Raw genomic sequence first — 20,453 nt, 5'->3', positions numbered from 1 at the left:
ATATATATATATATATATATATATATATATATATATATATATATATATTATATAACCAGGTACGTGGTGAAATAAGGTGGTGAAATAAGGTGGTGAGATAAGTGTGCTTCACTTACAGGTATCTGATGAACATGTCAACAACAAAACTGTAGGAAAATGTTGGAGTTTCACAAGATGCTTTCCATACTCATCAGTTAAAAACAAACGGCTTTATCTGGGATTCATGATAATGGCTAGTTGTGTTATGATGTGCCATTAAACCATATACATGATCACATAGTTTATAATTAGCCCATAAAACCATATACATACTCACATAGCTAATAATTAGCCCATTAGTGTATAAAACTATATCATTATCCCTTTATGTAAAAAATTATTTTGCTGCATGACTAAGATGAAAACCATTTTCTGACAAATGAACAGTTAGCTACGACTTCAAGCAGCACTGCTTGTTGCTTTCTTGAAGGATGATCACATTAATTCAATGTCTGATGTTACACTTTTCAACCACAAGTTTAATTTTTTGTTGCTTTTGTACTGTAGACAAGTTATTGAAAAGAGACGTCTTTCCATTTTCTGTTCATTTTCAACAATCTTTATAGATAAAAACAAATTGGTGGCTTTGATCTACTTGCGTCACAAAATTCAGCATCTCGAACAGACATGATGATGAACAAACATTTCTTATTTATGCATATGTTAGTGACTATATGTATGCAACATTTTGAGAATAGAAAAAGATATTCATTATTTTCAGAATTTTATTATAAAATGGACAGCATACCATTACATAAAAATTCGTTTTCCATACATTTACATCAACTTAATGATTTAATGTGTCAATACACATTTATGCCACAATGATCTGAACATTCCCAAGAAATATCTTATCAGTTTCTACAGTAAGAAACCTAAACATTTTTCCTACTAGATAAAAGAATTGTCAACTGATTAATGTTCTAAATTTTGAATGGACAGTATTGGCAACTTCTTATATTAAGAAGACCAAATATAATTATCACCAGAATGCTATCATTTACTTATCACATTCAAACTGAGCAAAGCGAGATATTATCTGGTAGAAGAAATATCACTGAATGCACAATCAAGTTACAGTTCGCTGTGTTATTTACCGACATTTTCCAAAACACTCCCATAGTCAAAACTCCTTTCCTGGATAACTCTACATCAGTGCTATTAGCACGTACTGATCAATCCCATCATATTTACGCTTTTGCTAATGATGGTTTTCATACTTGAATATTGTCACAAAAGCCGATATTTTCACTGGGAATAGCTTGCATCTTTCTAACATTCCATGCTAGTAGTATTGTTAACAATAATCCTTACACAGTAATTTGAGGTGATTTGCAAGACTGACAAAAGGTTTGGATCAAGAGGCCATTGAGGCACTCTTACACATTAATAAGCATTATTTAACAAGACTGTAAATTGGGACTGGACAGAGACTTTACAGGTATTCTTCGGATTGCAAACAAAAACATAATATAGAAAAATGCCTAAGAAGCTATTCAGCAAAATAAAATTTTCCCCAATCCTTGGATCATTAAAGGAAATAGGTGAAATGCATGTACACTCAACAGGCTGCCAAGTTACACAAAACACACCACACATTTTCACTAAAATTCAGACAAAATAATAATTTATTACCAGATTATTTGTTGTTCCTACAACTACTGTTTGCAAAGAACTTAGAAGTTGACCCATTTCCTACATCAATGTAGTTCTCAAATGTGGTTTAAAACAAAATTACTAATAATTTTTCAGATTGGATATTCTTGTACCAGGAAGGAAAGTCTCAGGGTGGCTCAGAACAAAACTTACATCTGATATGTTAATCTGGATATTTTTGTACCATTAAGGCAAGCAATTTACAATTTGCTAATGCAAGAGTCAGGTAGAAGAGTCAGCTCTTGGCATTCCAGAAATTATCTACTGAGAGACAAGTTATTTTTTGTATATATATATATATATGGACAAAGTACTTCATTATAGTGGCAGCAGAAAACCTGGTCCATAATATATGTCTATAAATGAATAAATTGCTGGTAAACAATGATCATGACGTTACAAAAATAATGATAAATGACAGTACGAGAAATGCAATAAATTCACAGTTGCTTACATATAAAAACTAACCACATATACATATACATGAGGAACAAATGATTAGTGACACAATGGCACTATCATGCTGAGAACATTTTAGCATATAGTTTTTTCTCTTCAGTTTTGTAAGCATCTCTGGCCTTTTTCACTTTCTCCATCTCCTTTCTTATACCTGAAAGAGAAAAGACAACAATACTGTTACATGTAAATAGGGAAGCACCAGCCTGTGTCTACAAAATGGCTCAAGGCAATATACCCTTAAAATAAGAAGAACGTAGAAAATAAATTCAGAAACTCGAAATGCTGAAGCCCCAGTTTTATTCAAGTTTCAGGTTGTCTGAAGTTATAAAGATTGCAAACAAACACAAGGTTTTACAGTGAGATCGAGCAGGCCACTCAAATGATACAATATGGTGCCAACTAAATGTTAAAACACCTCAGCACAAAAGTTGCTATATGGTGGCAACTAAAGGTAGATATTCTAACAACATAAATATGATTAGTGCAAGAACTCCGGAGAAGAAAAAAAAACTCTGAAAATGTAATCATAAGTACAACAGAAAAACACAAAACTTTCAATTCTGTAAAATGTACAAGATAAAGGCATTGCATGTAAAATCTTGAAAACATGATAAAAACTTGTATAAATTGCATTCCATGAAAAAGTCTAAGAATTTCTCAAGTAATATGTCAAAAGGTCTAAGATGTTCTAGAATAATATGTCTCACAGATTCCTCAAGCAATTAACATCAAAATAATTTTGTCTTGCAAGCCAGTAATTGATAAACTCTACAAGAATGTGCTCCAATGTCAGTGGACACGTGCATTATACACACTCTAGTTGAGGTTCAATGTCAGTGGACACGTGCATTGTACACATTCTAGTTGAGATTCACCCTTCAGGTGGTATGCATGAGTCAGGTATGTGCAACTGGCACCTAGTCCCTCTGATTTGTCCAATAGGAGGGATGCCACTCTCTAGAAGTGGGTTGAACATTTTCAACCAAGATGAAAATGCTGTTTAATCCAAATTAAGTCATTATAAGGAATATTCCATTCAAAAATGGGTGAATGGTGAGCACCTTTGCTTTATCTGCTCTTCCATTCAGTGACAGTGCTCTGTATACAGCTCTGTTTGACAAGCAGTTTATTTCAGGTGTCTATACTCTGTATGTAATAACGTCAGACAAGCAGTTTATTTCAAGTGTCTGTGCTCTGTATGTAATAATGTTGGACAAGCCATTTCAGGTGTCAGTTCTCTTTATGTAATAATGTTGGACAAGCTATTCAAGTGTCAGTTCTCTTTCTGTAGTAATGTTGGACAAGCATTTTCAAGTGTCAGTTCTCTGTATGTAATAATGTTGGACAAGCAATTTCAGGTGTCAGTGCTCTGTATGTAATAATGTCAGACAAGCAATTTCAGGTGTCAGTGCTCTGTATGTAATAATGTCAGTCAAGTAGTTTATTTCAAGTGTCAGTATTTTGCATGTAACAGTTTTACAAGCAGTTTATTACAAGCATTATTGACGGGCAGTTTATAACATCTGGAAAAACATCATACACATGCATAATAATTGCTTCAAACTAATTTCTTCTAGGAAAATATGTTTCTACATGAATACTTACACAATTATAATACCTTAGGAGAAATACTACTACCTCCTAAATCCAGCCCTCCCAGATAATGTTCATGTGTTTTGGATTTTTAATGTAGCTTTAACAATTATTCTGTCATATCGCTACAATATCTGCACTATGGCAGTTTATAATGATGTCTAGGACTTGGACATCATGCCACAAACATGTAGCATCATGTCCCACCCAGTCACATTATCCTGACACCAGCCGACCAGTCCTAACACTAACCTCTTAATGCTCAGCACCTAATGATGCAGCCGTTAGTAGCATTTTTATCAGTCTTTGGTATGACTCGGCTAGGCTTCAAACCTGCAACCTCCCTCCAAGATAAAACCTTTAGTTAAAAGAGCTAAAAGTTACCTGCCCACCTAGGTGGTGGTTGGGCAGACTGATCAACCCTTATGTAGGAATAGGAGGCAAAACCCATGAATATCTGTTACTACCAGAGTGTGCAGCATGCTTTCTATATAGATGTAACTGCAGGGTGACTGGGAGAGTGTATGTGTATTATGATTGAGTATTCATGAAAAACATTTTACCAGAAAAAATTAGTTTCTTCTTTAAATAAGTTACCCAATCATAAAACCTGTGGGGAAAGAGGTGGAACAACATCCATATATGATGGTAGATAGGCATAATTTGTACAAGCCTTCTGTATCAGGATGCTTTTCAATTTGGTCCAATTCTGTTTAGTCATTAGTTTTCTTTTTTTCAAGTAACAGTGCACATATATACCATGGCAGACCAGTATCACCTTTATAAAACTGACTGCCCTTTGCACAAGCTTGTTCTATGCCTAATTGGTGAAAATAGTTTCTAAAAATTTTAAACAGTAATTGCTGAAGGACAAGAGATAACACATGATGGATGACATACAAGTCATGCTGGACACTGGGCAGTGCCATTAAAAAAAACCCCAATGTCCAGTTGAACTAATAACGTAACATTTGTTTTTCAAAGTTTCATACTGACACCATATCCCTGAATATCAGGAAAACATGCTCATGCAAAGAAATTGGGGTAAACTTCCTTTGCACCTCACTAAGGATCCCTAATAAGCAACAAAAAAAACCCCAAAAAACCAAAAACAAACAACAACAACAAAATGGCAATCTATCTCCCTTACCCTTGTCATTTGGTTCTAGTTCTGCTGCTCTCTGAAGATCTCCCTGAAAAAAAATATTTTATTCTTACTATAAAGTAAAGCTGTTACTATCAAACTTAAAGTCAATACACATGCACTGAACAAAGCTAAATGGCTATAACTAAAACAACACTTTATGTAGCATAATGTAACGAGAGTATCTTACATCTCAGCTAATTTCCAATTACATTTTAGAAACGAGTCAAATAACTTCCATCTTGTGTGAGCCATGGCAACCATATGATTGAAATTATTTGAACATATTTTACAGTAAAACCTGTCATGAGCGACCTCTGCTATGAGCGACCACCTGTCATTTCCGACCACAATCGTAATGCACGGATCGATTTTACTATATAAACGCTCTGTTATGAACGACCACCTGCTGAACGCGACCAGCGACCGCGATTTCTTGGCAAAATATGCATTTTGACACTGCTATGAACGACCGCATCGCCAAAAAATCAAAACAGATTGACACCACTGACCTTAACTTAATCCTTTGTAAACACTAGAGCTCGGGATAAATGTAGTATGCAAACAAAGTACACTTTAAATAACACTATAGTTGAACAAGCATATATCGGGATAAACACCTCTAACCATCATTTAACCCTTTGTAACAAAGACTGCATAAATAGCAAAGATTGCTCTAATAAAGTATTTAAAAATAATTTGTCTTACTACAGTACCAGTTTTGTGAAATTTAAAACTCCAGCGTACGGTGTCATTTGTAAACTGCAGTAAACCAGACTAAAGTACATGTCACTAACCGCCATTGTAGTGCCGAAGTCATGTGAATAGCCAGTAAGAGTAACATCAAAGGGAGTAATGATGGATATACGCAGTCAATTTAGAGGTTTGTATTTTTTCTTTATCTGTATGAAAACTCACAAAACGCCGGTAGTCCTTATGTCCAAGTGAGAAATCGTTTGAAAGGGCTTCAGTGTTGGTTTGAGTACGTCGTTTGCTTTCCAGTTAATCCATAATGCCTGGAGGGTGAATGAGCTCATTGTCTTTAATACTAGTAAGTGAGAATCATTTCCGGATTTTTTTTAAATTATTTTTTATTTCTTTTGTTAGTGTTTCACCAAGCCACAATCTGTTTACGTGGGTGCAGATGGTCGGAACATTTGTTTATCGAGCTATAACGCTGTTGATTTAAACTTCGTTTCAGAATAAATGTACAGTATTGTTTCCTGATGAGTTAATTATGTTTTTTGGTTTCATTCATTGGTACATAATATATATTTATTCCACAATTCCCCAAAACCTGATCAAAACCAATAGTCTTTATAACGTCAACACTAATAACAACGGCAGAATCTCCGCTGAAAAAAAGAAAAATTTTAACACTGGAAGAAAGGATTAATGTCATTGAAAGAAATGAAAAAGGCGAGACCACTCGCAAAATAGCAGTCAGCTTAAGCGTCGGTAAAACGCAAGTTCAAAATGTAATCAAAGACAAGAAGTCCATTAGAAACGAATGGCAGAAAGGTGCACAAGCACAGAGGAAATATGCCACGGCACGACGGACAGTTTACGGAGATCTGAACGAGCGAGTATGGGAGTGGTTTTGTGTCGCAAGGAGTAAAAACATACCAGTATGTGGGAAGTTGATTCATGAAAGGGCAATAATTGAGATACATGTTCAGACCAAATAGCTGAGTAAAACATGTCAACAAAGAAGTATAATGGATTTCTTTAATAAAAAAAAACAAGTGAATAAGTGTATAAAATAAGATATATACATCATATCTAACTGTTAATTTTTTGTATATATTAATGTGATGTTGAAATATAAATTTTATTCTCGTTTGATAGATGTATATCTTTATTATATAAAGATATTTTGAGAGGAATGCATGCATTATTTAACAAGATTCATGAATAAAGGATATGATACATGTACAGTGAGTATGGGTATTATTTATTTTTCAACAATGCTAACTATTGACCCTGAAAACCAGTCCATTTTCACACACCTCTTATGAGAGACCACCTGTCTTGAGAGACCGCTTTTGGTTGGCAGAAGGGGCGGTCTCTCATAACAGGTTTTACTGTATTAATTTCATTTGCAATGAGGACAAATATAAGGTTCTATTTATTGCATAATGAAAAATATTGATTCTAGCTCATGAATATACTGGAGAGGGCAATGAATTGATGTTTAAATACATTCAGGTATTTCCATTGTTACACCTTTCCTTTGCTTGGCATAACGTGTTATTACAAGAAAAATAATTATGATATGGGTGTATTACCGTAAATAACCCAGATGATGAAAGCACAGCATTCTGAAGAAAATAGGGCCAACATATCAAAGTGGAGACTTCATAAAGATACTTTATGTACTCAATTACAAGTAAAATCCAAATGCAAACAACACAGACCTTGATCTACCACTGCATAATGAGCCAGTTAATCAGGGTCTATTATGTTCTACTAAATAGTCATATCAAAGTGCACAGACCCGATCTGCCACTGCATTATGCCACAGCAATCTGGATTTGTGCAGTCTGCAGTAGGAAATGGCTTATAAGTGAGTATATATCGTAATGATATTAGACCGAAGTTTTTATGCCACAGCAATCTGGATTTGTGCAGTCTGCAGTAGGAAATGGCTTATAAGTGAGTATATATCATAATGATATTAGACCGAAGTTTTTTTAATACATGGACTAGTGTGTAATATACATGACTTTTAAAAAAATTCAACATAGAACACCAGCAAAACAGTGTTATCTAAATTTAAAAAAATTCAACACAGAACACCTGCAAAACAGTGTTATCTAAATTTAAGTGATACTTAAAGATGACAATTTAAAATCTCGGGGTCAAATTTCAAGACAAAATAATGAAATCAAGGCCAGTAAATTTTCTGAAGAAAAATAAAGAAAGGCACAATTCCTGTCACAAAATATTATACTCCTCATTATCATGATTTAAAAAAAAAATCAGAAACACACAACCTTCTCTGTTTCTCAGGCTGAGCATAACTAATTACCCATCAGAAAATGGTATTTCTTGATCATTGGAGCTTTTAACTTAAAAACCCCAAAATCTCTTATACAATTATACTAAGTACTAACATTTAGAAAACAATTCCAATTCATATTCAACATCTGCAGTAATTTACAAAAAATCCAGGGAGATATGAGCTTGCCCAAAAATATAACAACATTATATCACAACAAAAACTTTAAAAATGAAAATTTAAAAATATATATATATTTTCTTTTTAAAAAAACTGCTATATTTTATTGGCTTTTTAAATCTTTTTGTTCACACATGGAAAACTTTGCCAAAAATTAAATGTTATAAAAAAAGATATATTTCATAGCTTATTAAGATAAGTACATGAAGAAAAAATGAAGAGTTCAAACTGATAGTTGGAGAACAGACTATATAGCTAGAAGAGCAAAGACAGACAGGCAGACAGGCAGATATACATCTCTCCTTTCTTAATTTGGAAGCACAAGGTGTCTATAAATATGAACTGCAGTATAAGCAAGGAAGACTCAAAGTTTGGTTAACTCTAATAGTTGAGGTGGTGGTAATCATGCTAGCAGTTTTGTTTACATGAGATATATAATCTCCTTTGTCTTTCTCAAACATTCATGCAATGGAGTTTAATATAAATGGACATTACATCTTTAAAAAAACAAACTGTAATCTGTTGGGTACAATTATTCTGTTAATCATCTTGTGTCATCGAGTCAATGTACAATTAAGTTCTCAAATGCTTTTAAAATAAAACCCCTCCACACAACCCAAAGTATTAAAACAGTATGCAGAAATCCGCTTAAATCCATTTATACATAATGCATTGTGGTCCAAACAGATAGCTGCAATGCATATACCGTAACTTCTTTTAATATCAATCCACGTGTGAGATAAAAATGTGAACGAGCATTTCATGTTTAAGATGCCAAAAAGACAATACTACTGTCTCTCTTTCATGCAAGAAATTCTACTGGTTCAAAAATGTTAAGGAATGTTATGCCAAATTCTGCAACAACCCAAAACTGAGGACAAAAATAGTACAAATTTGATAGAAAATATATTATGGGAAATTTAAATGGCCTTGCAAGTCTCTAAGAAAGGTGACTTGTTAATATTGGGCCAATATTTTCTACATCTGGCCAGAGTCTGTTACTTCTGAGACACCAGACTCCAACTGTAATATACAAGATGAACTAGCTACCTTCCTCACCAATACGAATAAGCAAAATTGTACAAGAAAATTACAGGGAAACTTTGGCAAAGTTGATTAATAGAAACACATTTCCATCAGAATTTATGAATGATCAATTAACATGCTGAATTCTTTAAACCGAACATTATACCAATTGCCATAAGTAATAATAATAATAATAATAATAATAATAATAATAATAATAACAATAATAATAATAATAATAACAATAAATATAATAATAATAATAATAATAATAATAACAATAATAATAATAATAATAATAATAACAATAATAATAATAATAATAATAACAATAATAATAATAACAATAATAATAATAATAATAATAATAATAATAATAATAATAACAATAATAATAATAACACCTGTCTACATGGGCCATTTTTTCACTGATGGAGATGAGACAAAACAAATGACAGGAACTGAATGGAACTTTGATAATAAACTACCAGACAAGCAGGAAATTTGTAACACACAAAAATACCGACTTACCAATGCCTCTTCCCAGTTCTTCATTGCATTATGGGTCTGGCCTCGTCTGAACAAAGCTTTCACATTCTTCTCATCAATATCTAGAGCCTGCAAGGAATTAAAAAGAAGCTGTTGTTACTGACATGATCAATGCCCCCCAGACAAAGATATTGACATTACTCAAATAAGTAGCCCGTGATTAATACCCCCAAAGATACTGATATCACTCAAATAAGTAGCCCGTGATTAAACCCTCCGACATAGATACTGACATCACTCAAATAGGTAGCTTGTGAATAACATTCCCTCCCAAAGATACCGACATCACTCAAATAGGTAGCTTGTGAATAATATTCCCTCCCAAAGATATTGACATCACTCAAATAGGTAGCTTGTGAATAATATTCCCTCCCAAAGATATTGACATCACTCAAATAGGTAAGCCCTTGCATTGGGTACAAGATTTAGATTGTTATCTATGGTTTGAAAGCATGCAACAGAAAGAAAATGAAAGCAACAATTAAAGTAAACTCAACAAGCTATACATTTCCAAACAATAAAAAAAAAATGAAAACTCCAAAGAAACTTACATTCTGAATTAAATTCCACATAATCCTAAATGTCCTGTCATAAGTCCAAAAATATAGAATGTTCTGAGAATATAAAGTGTTCCAAGTGAATTCCAATAGTCTTGAATGTCCTGTTTTAACACAATGATACAATCCAGAATATCTCTAAAAGAGATCAAAATAATCGGAAAACCTAGAGTCGACAAGCACTTGAGTAATTCCAATAAATGTTTTAAATAAATAGTTCCTCTCATACTATATCTGACAGAGTGATCTAAAACAAGAATGATTTTTAAAAATATTAAACCCATATTTTGATTTGACCTATAAAGTAATAAAATGTGAAGATTTCCATCGGAAAAACCTAGTCTAACTGTAAACAAGACTGAGCTTGTACGATTGCTATGTATGTTGTTTACAAATAACAATCATGGACAAAATTTAAGCGTTCAATATAAATAGAATATACATAACAATATTGTTTTTCGAAAATTATCTTACATGAATTATAAGGTCATAAAAATTACTTGTCTCTCATAAAGAAGTCATTATTGCTTCAAAGTATTACAAGAATCTTTCTTATGTTAAAGTTGTGCATACTGCATGGCATATATAAAATAACCATGAATCCAAAATAATACGACACTGTATATAATTGTTAAAATGTGTTCAACACTGTTCATGGTGGTACATTGTTCATGAAGGGTTGTTCACTGTTTGCACATATTTATGTAGAATGAAAGGGCCCTCAACACAATATCATTTTATTATATATCGTGACTTACCTATTCAAGAAGTGTGTTGTCAATTAAGGAGGGGTGTTGTTAATTAAGGAGGGGTGTTGTCAATTAAGGAGGGACATTGTCAATTAAGGAGAGGTGTTGTCAATTGTTGAGGATCCTGAAGTTGCTTTAACCCATCAATTGAAAGACCCAATGAATACAGTGATACTGGCATGGAAGCAAAAATGCATCTAGAAATCCTGGATCCAGGCATTTAAGTACTAAACCATTTCCCCCCAAACAACAAAAATGTATCCGCACGAACAATGAATGAATTTACACAATACAAAAATGAATTTAAGCCAAAATCACTATTACAAACTTTCTACCTCATACACTTGTTTAAGTAATTAAACCAGTACATGTTTACCTCCCATGAATCTGTACACATACTAAATGATACATCAAAGTTCTGAATAATCTCTGTGAAAACCTCTGAAACCAGACCACTCCCCAATTGCAACAATGTTTAGTCATTCTTATTTGAATCCTAACTGAGCAAATAAGAACAAAATTATAAAATCCATGAAATTTTGTGATTTACAATATATCACTTGCTAATAATTATATCTATGGTGCATGCAAATGATGCAGAATTCCAAGGTTATGCAAAAGGTAAAAAGACCCAAGTGACAGCAGACGCTTATTATCTTAAAAGAAAAGATTAATCATTGGTTGGTTGGTTGGGCTTTAACAGCAGTCTGCACATATTACTGGCATTTGTCACGCAAAGAAAATGAGTTCTAAGTACATCCATAAGGTCACATTGAGGCAAACAACCAATGTTGGCCTAGGTTGGTATAACAACCCATGACCACTGGCTTGCAAGTCGATGCTCTGCCAACTGAGTTATCATGGCTACAAAAGTATTTTTTTTCTTCTTAGGAAAACAGTACAAGGGCATTAAATATCATGTACAGTATTTTTAATGCACTGATACATATCCATGGATCTACATCAAAATTTAACCCATAATAACCAAAACTTATAACCCTACTTTTTAATTACCCTTTACGTTCATACCTACCTTGTTACAATGTTTTAAAGCCTCATCATATTTCTGTAGCTGTATGTTGCAAGCAGCTCTGGTAAAGAAAGCAAGCAATTATTAAAAAAGGAACAGAACAAATGTTTTTTCTGTGACAAAAAAGCTCGCTTTTAGTAGCTTTAGGTATAGTTGAGAAAAAGTCAATTAAGCATTAAAAAATATGACAGTACTTTTAACATTTCTCCTGGTAACAATGGAGGTATACTAAAATTATTTACATCCAAAACAATTCATATTGAAATCAGCTGAAGCTACCATATCCTTAAAAGTCGGATCCAGCTGCAAACAACACAGACACTGATGTGTTGTCATGTGTTAACAGATTCTGGTCTACGTTGTTCATCCTACTGATTACTACTAATAAACTGCATAAGCAAAACATACTGGCATATTTTGTGACATCATTCAAATATTTGCCCTGAAGTACACAGTTTTTCCCTGGGCGAGATGTTGTTACCATACCTTGCATATTTCTTACATCCACATTTTTTAAAGTGCTTCAAAAAGATATTTGTGGCAGATTGGTCAAATTATGTCCAGTATGGTTTGGTTTGGTGTTTTATGCCATACAAACACTTTGGAGAGTATATTTTACCAGGGCAAGTAGTGTCAAGTTTCATGCCCAATGACAAACCAACTAAACCAATCCAGGCCAATCTGACTGCGTAAATCTAGTCAAATGAACTAAATTTAGTCTAGGCATTTTTGTGAAATTCCTGTTTAAAGGCTTATCTATTCTTTTATACTAGTGGCCATATGTGGTGGATGGTTATTATCAGTGGAAAGATACTTGAAGGGTTTTCTAGCGTTAGAAACCGTAACCAAAACTGATCACAGATCAGCATCATGATAACACTCTGAAATGCAAGGATTTTTTAAAATCAAGTTTGCTAAAATTCTATTCAACAGTTTTGTTTTGAGAAGTCATTTAAAGGTTTATCAATTATGAGTAATGACAGCCATATGTGATGGTGGATCAGTTTCATTTCGATAAATCTGAAAGGACTTTATGCCAGAATGCTTTCTGTCAGAATTTATCAAATTCTGTTTTGGAGATTATTTCAAGTTTTATGTTTAGTAATGCTGACCACATTTGAATCATTTATATGCAAATGAAGCACTCTGCACCCTACATCATAATACTTTCCATCAAATTTGGTCAAATAATGGTTCAGTGATTGCGAGAAGAAATTATTGGAAGACTTTTCCATTTTCAGTAACACGTCACTTTATGTGCCGTTTCTAATGATGGATCAATGTCATTTTTATAAATGGAATACATCTTCATTAAGGGATGCTTTCTACATGGATCAATGTCATTTTTATAAATGGAATAGGTCTTCATTAAGGGATGCTTTCTACATGGATCAATGTCATTTTTATAATGGAATAGGTCTTCATTAAGGCATGCTTTCTATATGGATCAATGCCATCTTTATAAATGGAATAGGTCTTCATTAAGGGATGCTTTCTACATGGATCAATGTCATTTTTATAAATGGAATAGGTCTTCATTAAGGGATGCTTTCTATATGGATCAATGCCATTTTAATAAATGGAATAGGTCTTCATTAAGGCATGCTTTCTATATGGATAAATGCCATTTTTATAAATGGAATAGGTCTTCATTAAGGGATGCTTTCTATATGGATCAATGCCATTTTTATAAATGGAATAGGTCTTCATTAAGGGATGCTTTCTATATGGATCAATGTCATTTTAATAAATGGAATAGGTCTTCATTAAGGGATGCTTTCTATATGGATCAATGCCATTTTTATAAATGGAATAGGTCTTCATTAAGGGATGCTTTCTATCTGGATCAATGTCATTTTTATAAATGGAATAGGTCTTCATTAAGGGATGCTTTCTATATGGATCAATGCCATTTTTATAAATGGAATAGGTCTTCATTAAGGGATGCTTTCTACATGGATCAATGCCATTTTTATAAATGGAATAGGTCTTCATTAAGGGATGCTTTCTACATGGATCAATGTCATATTTATAAATGGAATAGGTCTTCATGAAGGGATGCTTTCTATATGGATCAATGCCATTTTTATAAATGGAATAGGTCTTCATTAAGGGATGCTTTCTATATGGATCAATGCCATTTTTATAAATGGAATAGGTCTTCATTAACGGATGCTTTCTATATGGATCAATGCCATTTTTATAAATGGAATAGGTCTTCATTAACAGATGCTTTCTATATGGATCAATGCCATTTTTAATAAATGGAATAGGTCTTCATTAAGGGATGCTTTCTATATGGATCAATGCCATTTTTATAAATGGAATAGGTCTTCATTAACGGATGCTTTCTATATGGATCAATGCCATTTTTATAAATGCAATAGGTCTTCATTAACAGATGCTTTCTATATGGATCAATGCCATTTTTAATAAATGGAATAGGTCTTCATTAAGGGATGCTTTCTATATGGATCAATGTCTTCATTAACAGATGCTTCTATATGGATCAATGCCATTTTTATAAATGGAATAGGTCTTCATTAAGGGATGCTTTCTATATGGATCAATGCCATTTTAATAAATGGAATAGGTCTTCATTAAGGGATGCTTTCTATATGGATCAATGCCATTTTTATAAATGGAATAGGTCTTCATTAAGGGATGCTTTCTATATGGATCAATGTCATTTTTATAAATGGAATAGGTCTTCATTAACAGATGCTTCTATATGGATCAATGCCATTTTTATAAATGGAATAGGTCTTCATTAAGGGATGCTTTCTATATGGATCAATGCCATTTTAATAAATGGAATAGGTCTTCATTAAGGGATGCTTTCTACATGCATCAATGCCATTTTTATAAATGGAATAGGTCTTCATTAAGGGATGCTTTCTATATGGATCAATGCCATTTTTATAAATGGAATAGGTCTTCATTAAGGGATGCTTTCTACATGGATCAATGTCATTTTTAATAAATGGAATAGGTCTTCATTAAGGGATGCTTTCTACATGGATCAATGTCATTTTTATAAATGGAATAGGTCTTCATTAAGGGATGCTTTCTACATGGATCAATGCCATTTTTATAAATGGAATAGGTCTTCATTAAGGGATGCTTTCTATATGGATCAATGCTATTTTTATAAATGGAATAGGTCTTCATTAAGGGATGCTTTCTATATGGATCAATGCCAATTTAATAAATGGAATAGGTCTTCATTAAGGGATGCTTTCTATATGGATCAATGCCATTTTTATAAATGGAATAGGTCTTCATTAAGGGATGCTTCTATATGGATCAATGCCATTTTAATAAATGGAATAGGTCTTCATTAAGGGATGCTTCTATATGGATCAATGCCATTTTTATAAATGGAATAGGTCTTCATTAAGGGATGCTTCATATGGATCAATGCCATTTTAATAAATGGAATAGGTCTTCATTAAGGGATGCTTTCTATATGGATCAATGTCATTTTAATAAATGAAATAGGTCTTCATTAAGGGATGCTTTCTATAAAATCAATGTCATTTTAATAAATGAAATAGGTTTTCATTAAGGGATGCTTTCTATATGGATCAATGCCATTTTTATAAATGGAATAGGTCTTCATTAAGGGATGCTTTCTATATGGATCAATGCCATTTTTATAAATGGAATAGGTCTTCATTAAGGGATGCTTTCTATATGGATCAATGCCATTTTTATAAATGGAATAGGTCTTCATTAAGGGATGCTTTCTATAAAATCAATGTCATTTTTAATAAATGGAATAGGTCTTCATTAAGGGATGCTTTCTACATGGATCTATGCCATTTTTATAAATGGAATAGGTTTTCATTAAGGGATGCTTTCTATATGGATCAATGTCATTTTTATAAATGGAATAGGTCTTCATTAAGGAATGCTTTCTACATGGATCAATGTCATTTTAATAAATGGAATAGGTCTTCATTAAGGGATGCTTTCTATATGGATCAATGCCATTTTTATAAATGGAATAGGTCTTCATTAAGGGATGCTTTCTACATGGATCAATGCCATTTTTATAAATGGAATAGGTCTTCATTAAGGGATGCTTTCTATATGGATCAATGCCATTTTTATAAATGGAATAGGTCTTCATTAAGGGATGCTTTCTATACGGATCAATGTCATTTTAATAAATGGAATAGGTCTTCATTAACGGATGCTTTCTATACGGATCAATGCCATTTTTATAAATGGAATAGGTCTTCATTAAGGGATGCTTTCTATATGGATCAATGTCATTTTTATAAATGGAATAGGTCTTCATTAAGGGATGCTTTCTATATGGATCAATGTCATTTTAATAAATGGAATAGGTCTTCATTAAGGGATGCTTTCTATATGGATCAATGCCATTTTTATAAATGGAATAGGTCTTCATTAAGGGATGCTTTCTACATGGATCAATGCCATTTTTATAAATGGAATAGGTCTTCATTAAGGGATGCCTTCTATATGGATCAATGTCATTTTTATAAATGGAATAGGTCTTCACTAACAGATGCTTCTATATGGATCAATGCCATTTTTATAAATGGAATAGGTCTTCATTAAGGGATGCTTTCTATATGGATCAATGCCATTTTAATAAATGGAATAGGTCTTCATTAAGGGATGCTTTCTACATGGATCAATGCCATTTTTATAAATGGAATAGGTCTTCATTAAGGGATGCTTTCTACATGGATCAATGCCATTTTTATAAATGGAATAGGTGTTCATTAAGGGATGCTTTCTACATGGATCAATGTCATTTTTAATAAATGGAATAGGTCTTCATTAAGGGATGCTTTCTACATGGATCAATGTCATTTTTATAAATGGAATAGGTCTTCATTAAGGTATGCTTTCTATATGGATCAATGTCATTTTAATAAATGGAATAGGTCTTCATTAAGGGATGCTTTCTATATGGATCAATGCCATTTTTATAAATGGAATAGGTCTTCATTAAGGGATGCTTTCTACATGGATCAATGCCATTTTTATAAATGGAATAGGTCTTCATTAAGGGATGCTTTCTATATGGATCAATGCTATTTTTATAAATGGAATAGGTCTTCATTAAGGGATGCTTTCTATATGGATCAATGCCAATTTAATAAATGGAATAGGTCTTCATTAAGGGATGCTTTCTATATGGATCAATGCCATTTTTATAAATGGAATAGGTCTTCATTAAGGGATGCTTCTATATGGATCAATGCCATTTTAATAAATGGAATAGGTCTTCATTAAGGGATGCTTCTATATGGATCAATGCCATTTTTATAAATGGAATAGGTCTTCATTAAGGTATGCTTTCTATATGGATCAATGTCATTTTAATAAATGGAATAGGTCTTCATTAAGGGATGCTTTCTATATGGATCAATGCCATTTTTATAAATGGAATAGGTCTTCATTAAGGGATGCTTTCTACATGGATCAATGCCATTTTTATAAATGGAATAGGTCTTCATTAAGGGATGCTTTCTATATGGATCAATGCTATTTTTATAAATGGAATAGGTCTTCATTAAGGGATGCTTTCTATATGGATCAATGCCAATTTAATAAATGGAATAGGTCTTCATTAAGGGATGCTTTCTATATGGATCAATGCCATTTTTATAAATGGAATAGGTCTTCATTAAGGGATGCTTCTATATGGATCAATGCCATTTTAATAAATGGAATAGGTCTTCATTAAGGGATGCTTCTATATGGATCAATGCCATTTTTATAAATGGAATAGGTCTTCATTAAGGGATGCTTTCTACATGGATCAATGCCATTTTTATAAATGGAATAGGTCTTCATTAAGGGATGCTTTCTACATGGATCAATGCCATTTTTATAAATGGAATAGGTCTTCATTAAGGGATGCTTTCTATATGGATCAATGCCATTTTTATAAATGGAATAGGTCTTCATTAAGGGATGCTTTCTACATGGATCAATGTCATTTTTAATAAATGGAATAGGTCTTCATTAAGGGATGCTTTCTATATGGATCAATGCCATTTTTATAAATGGAATAGGTCTTCATTAAGGGATGCTTCTATATGGATCAATGCCATTTTAATAAATGGAATAGGTCTTCATTAAGGGATGCTTCTATATGGATCAATGCCATTTTAATAAATGGAATAGGCTTTCATTAAGGGATGCTTTCTATATGGATCAATGCCATTTTTATAAATGGAATAGGTCTTCATTAAGGGATGCTTTCTATATGGATCAATGCCATTTTTATAAATGGAATACATCTTCATTAAGGTATGCTTTCTATATGGATCAATGTCATTTTAATAAATGGAATAGGTCTTCATTAAGGGATGCTTTCTATATGGATCAATGCCATTTTTATAAATGGAATAGGTCTTCATTAAGGGATGCTTTCTACATGGATCAATGCCATTTTTATAAATGGAATAGGTCTTCATTAAGGGATGCTTTCTATATGGATCAATGCTATTTTTATAAATGGAATAGGTCTTCATTAAGGGATGCTTTCTATATGGATCAATGCCATTTTAATAAATGGAATAGGTCTTCATTAAGGGATGCTTCTATATGGATCAATGCCATTTTTATAAATGGAATAGGTCTTCATTAAGGGATGCTTCCATATGGATCAATGCCATTTTAATAAATGGAATAGGTTTTCATTAAGGGATGCTTTCTATATGGATCAATGTCATTTTAATAAATGAAATAGGTCTTCATTAAGGGATGCTTTCTATAAAATCAATGTCATTTTAATAAATGAAATAGGTTTTCATTAAGGGATGCTTTCTATATGGATCAATGCCATTTTTATAAATGGAATAGGTCTTCATTAAGGGATGCTTTCTATATGGATCAATGCCATTTTTATAAATGGAATAGGTCTTCATTAAGGGATGCTTTCTATATGGATCAATGCCATTTTTATAAATGGAATAGGTCTTCATTAAGGGATGCTTTCTATAAAATCAATGTCATTTTTAATAAATGGAATAGGTCTTCATTAAGGGATGCTTTCTACATGGATCAATGCCATTTTTATAAATGGAATAGGTTTTCATTAAGGGATGCTTTCTATATGGATCAATGTCATTTTTATAAATGGAATAGGTCTTCATTAAGGTATGCTTTCTACATGGATCAATGTCATTTTAATAAATGGAATAGGTCTTCATTAAGGGATGCTTTCTATATGGATCAATGCCATTTTTATAAATGGAATAGGTCTTCATTAAGGGATGCTTTCTACATGGATCAATGCCATTTTTATAAATGGAATAGGTCTTCATTAAGGGATGCTTTCTATATGGATCAATGCCATTTTTATAAATGGAATAGGTCTTCATTAAGGGATGCTTTCTATACGGATCAATGTCATTTTAATAAATGGAATAGGTCTTCATTAACGGATGCTTTCTATACGGATCAATGCCATTTTTATAAATGTAATAGGTCTTCATTAAGGGATGCTTTCTATATGGATCAATGTCATTTTTATAAATGGAATAGGTCTTCATTAAGGGATGCTTTCTACATGGATCAATGTCATTTTAATAAATGGAATAGGTCTTCATTAAGGGATGCTTTCTATATGGATCAATGCCATTTTTATAAATGGAATAGGTCTTCATTAAGGGATGCTTTCTACATGGATCAATGCCATTTTTATAAATGGAATAGGTCTTCATTAAGGGATGCCTTCTATATGGATCAATGTCATTTTTATAAATGGAATAGGTCTTCACTAACAGATGCTTCTATATGGATCAATGCCATTTTTATAAATGGAATAGGTCTTCATTAAGGGATGCTTTCTATATGGATCAATGCCATTTTAATAAATGAAATAGGTCTTCATTAAGGGATGCTTTCTATAAAATCAATGTCATTTTTATAAATGGAATAGGTGTTCATTAAGGGATGCTTTCTACATGGATCAATGTCATTTTTAATAAATGGAATAGGTCTTCATTAAGGGATGCTTTCTACATGGATCAATGTCATTTTTATAAATGGAATAGGTCTTCATTAAGGGATGCTTTCTACATGGATCAATGCCATTTTTATAAATGGAATAGGTCTTCATTAAGGGATGCTTTCTATATGGATCAATGCCATTTTTATAAATGGAATAGGTCTTCATTAAGGGATGCTTTCTACATGGATCAATGTCATTTTTAATAAATGGAATAGGTCTTCATTAAGGGATGCTTTCTATATGGATCAATGCCATTTTTATAAATGGAATAGGTCTTCATTAAGGGATGCTTCTATATGGATCAATGCCATTTTAATAAATGGAATAGGTCTTCATTAAGGGATGCTTCTATATGGATCAATGCCATTTTAATAAATGGAATAGGCTTTCATTAAGGGATGCTTTCTATATGGATCAATGCCATTTTTATAAATGGAATAGGTCTTCATTAAGGGATGCTTT

At 32.5% G+C, this 20,453-nt stretch overlaps 1 protein-coding gene across 1 annotated transcript in view; it reads right to left on the bottom strand.

Annotated features, from left to right (window-relative positions):
- Positions 1-750: 750 nt before the first annotated feature.
- The window catches only part of LOC149800432 (peptidyl-prolyl cis-trans isomerase D-like), a 57,214-nt gene continuing 37,511 nt past the window's right edge, over positions 751-20,453 (bottom strand). The window contains exons 8-11 of the mRNA XM_089960063.1: positions 11,987-12,044; positions 9,630-9,716; positions 4,898-4,940; positions 751-2,305 (exon numbers count right to left, since the gene is read on the bottom strand). Coding sequence (XP_089816189.1) covers positions 2,214-2,305; positions 4,898-4,940; positions 9,630-9,716; positions 11,987-12,044 — 280 coding nt within the window. The 3' untranslated portion in view covers positions 751-2,213. The remainder of the gene's footprint in view (positions 2,306-4,897; positions 4,941-9,629; positions 9,717-11,986; positions 12,045-20,453) is intronic.

This window comes from Sinohyriopsis cumingii, chromosome 5 (genome assembly GCF_028554795.1).
Source record: "Sinohyriopsis cumingii isolate HCF-2022 chromosome 5, ASM2855479v2, whole genome shotgun sequence".
Classification (NCBI taxonomy): domain Eukaryota; kingdom Metazoa; phylum Mollusca; class Bivalvia; order Unionida; family Unionidae; genus Sinohyriopsis; species Sinohyriopsis cumingii.
Note: the sequence above shows the minus strand (reverse complement) of the source record. Positions and strands in the feature narration are given on the sequence as shown.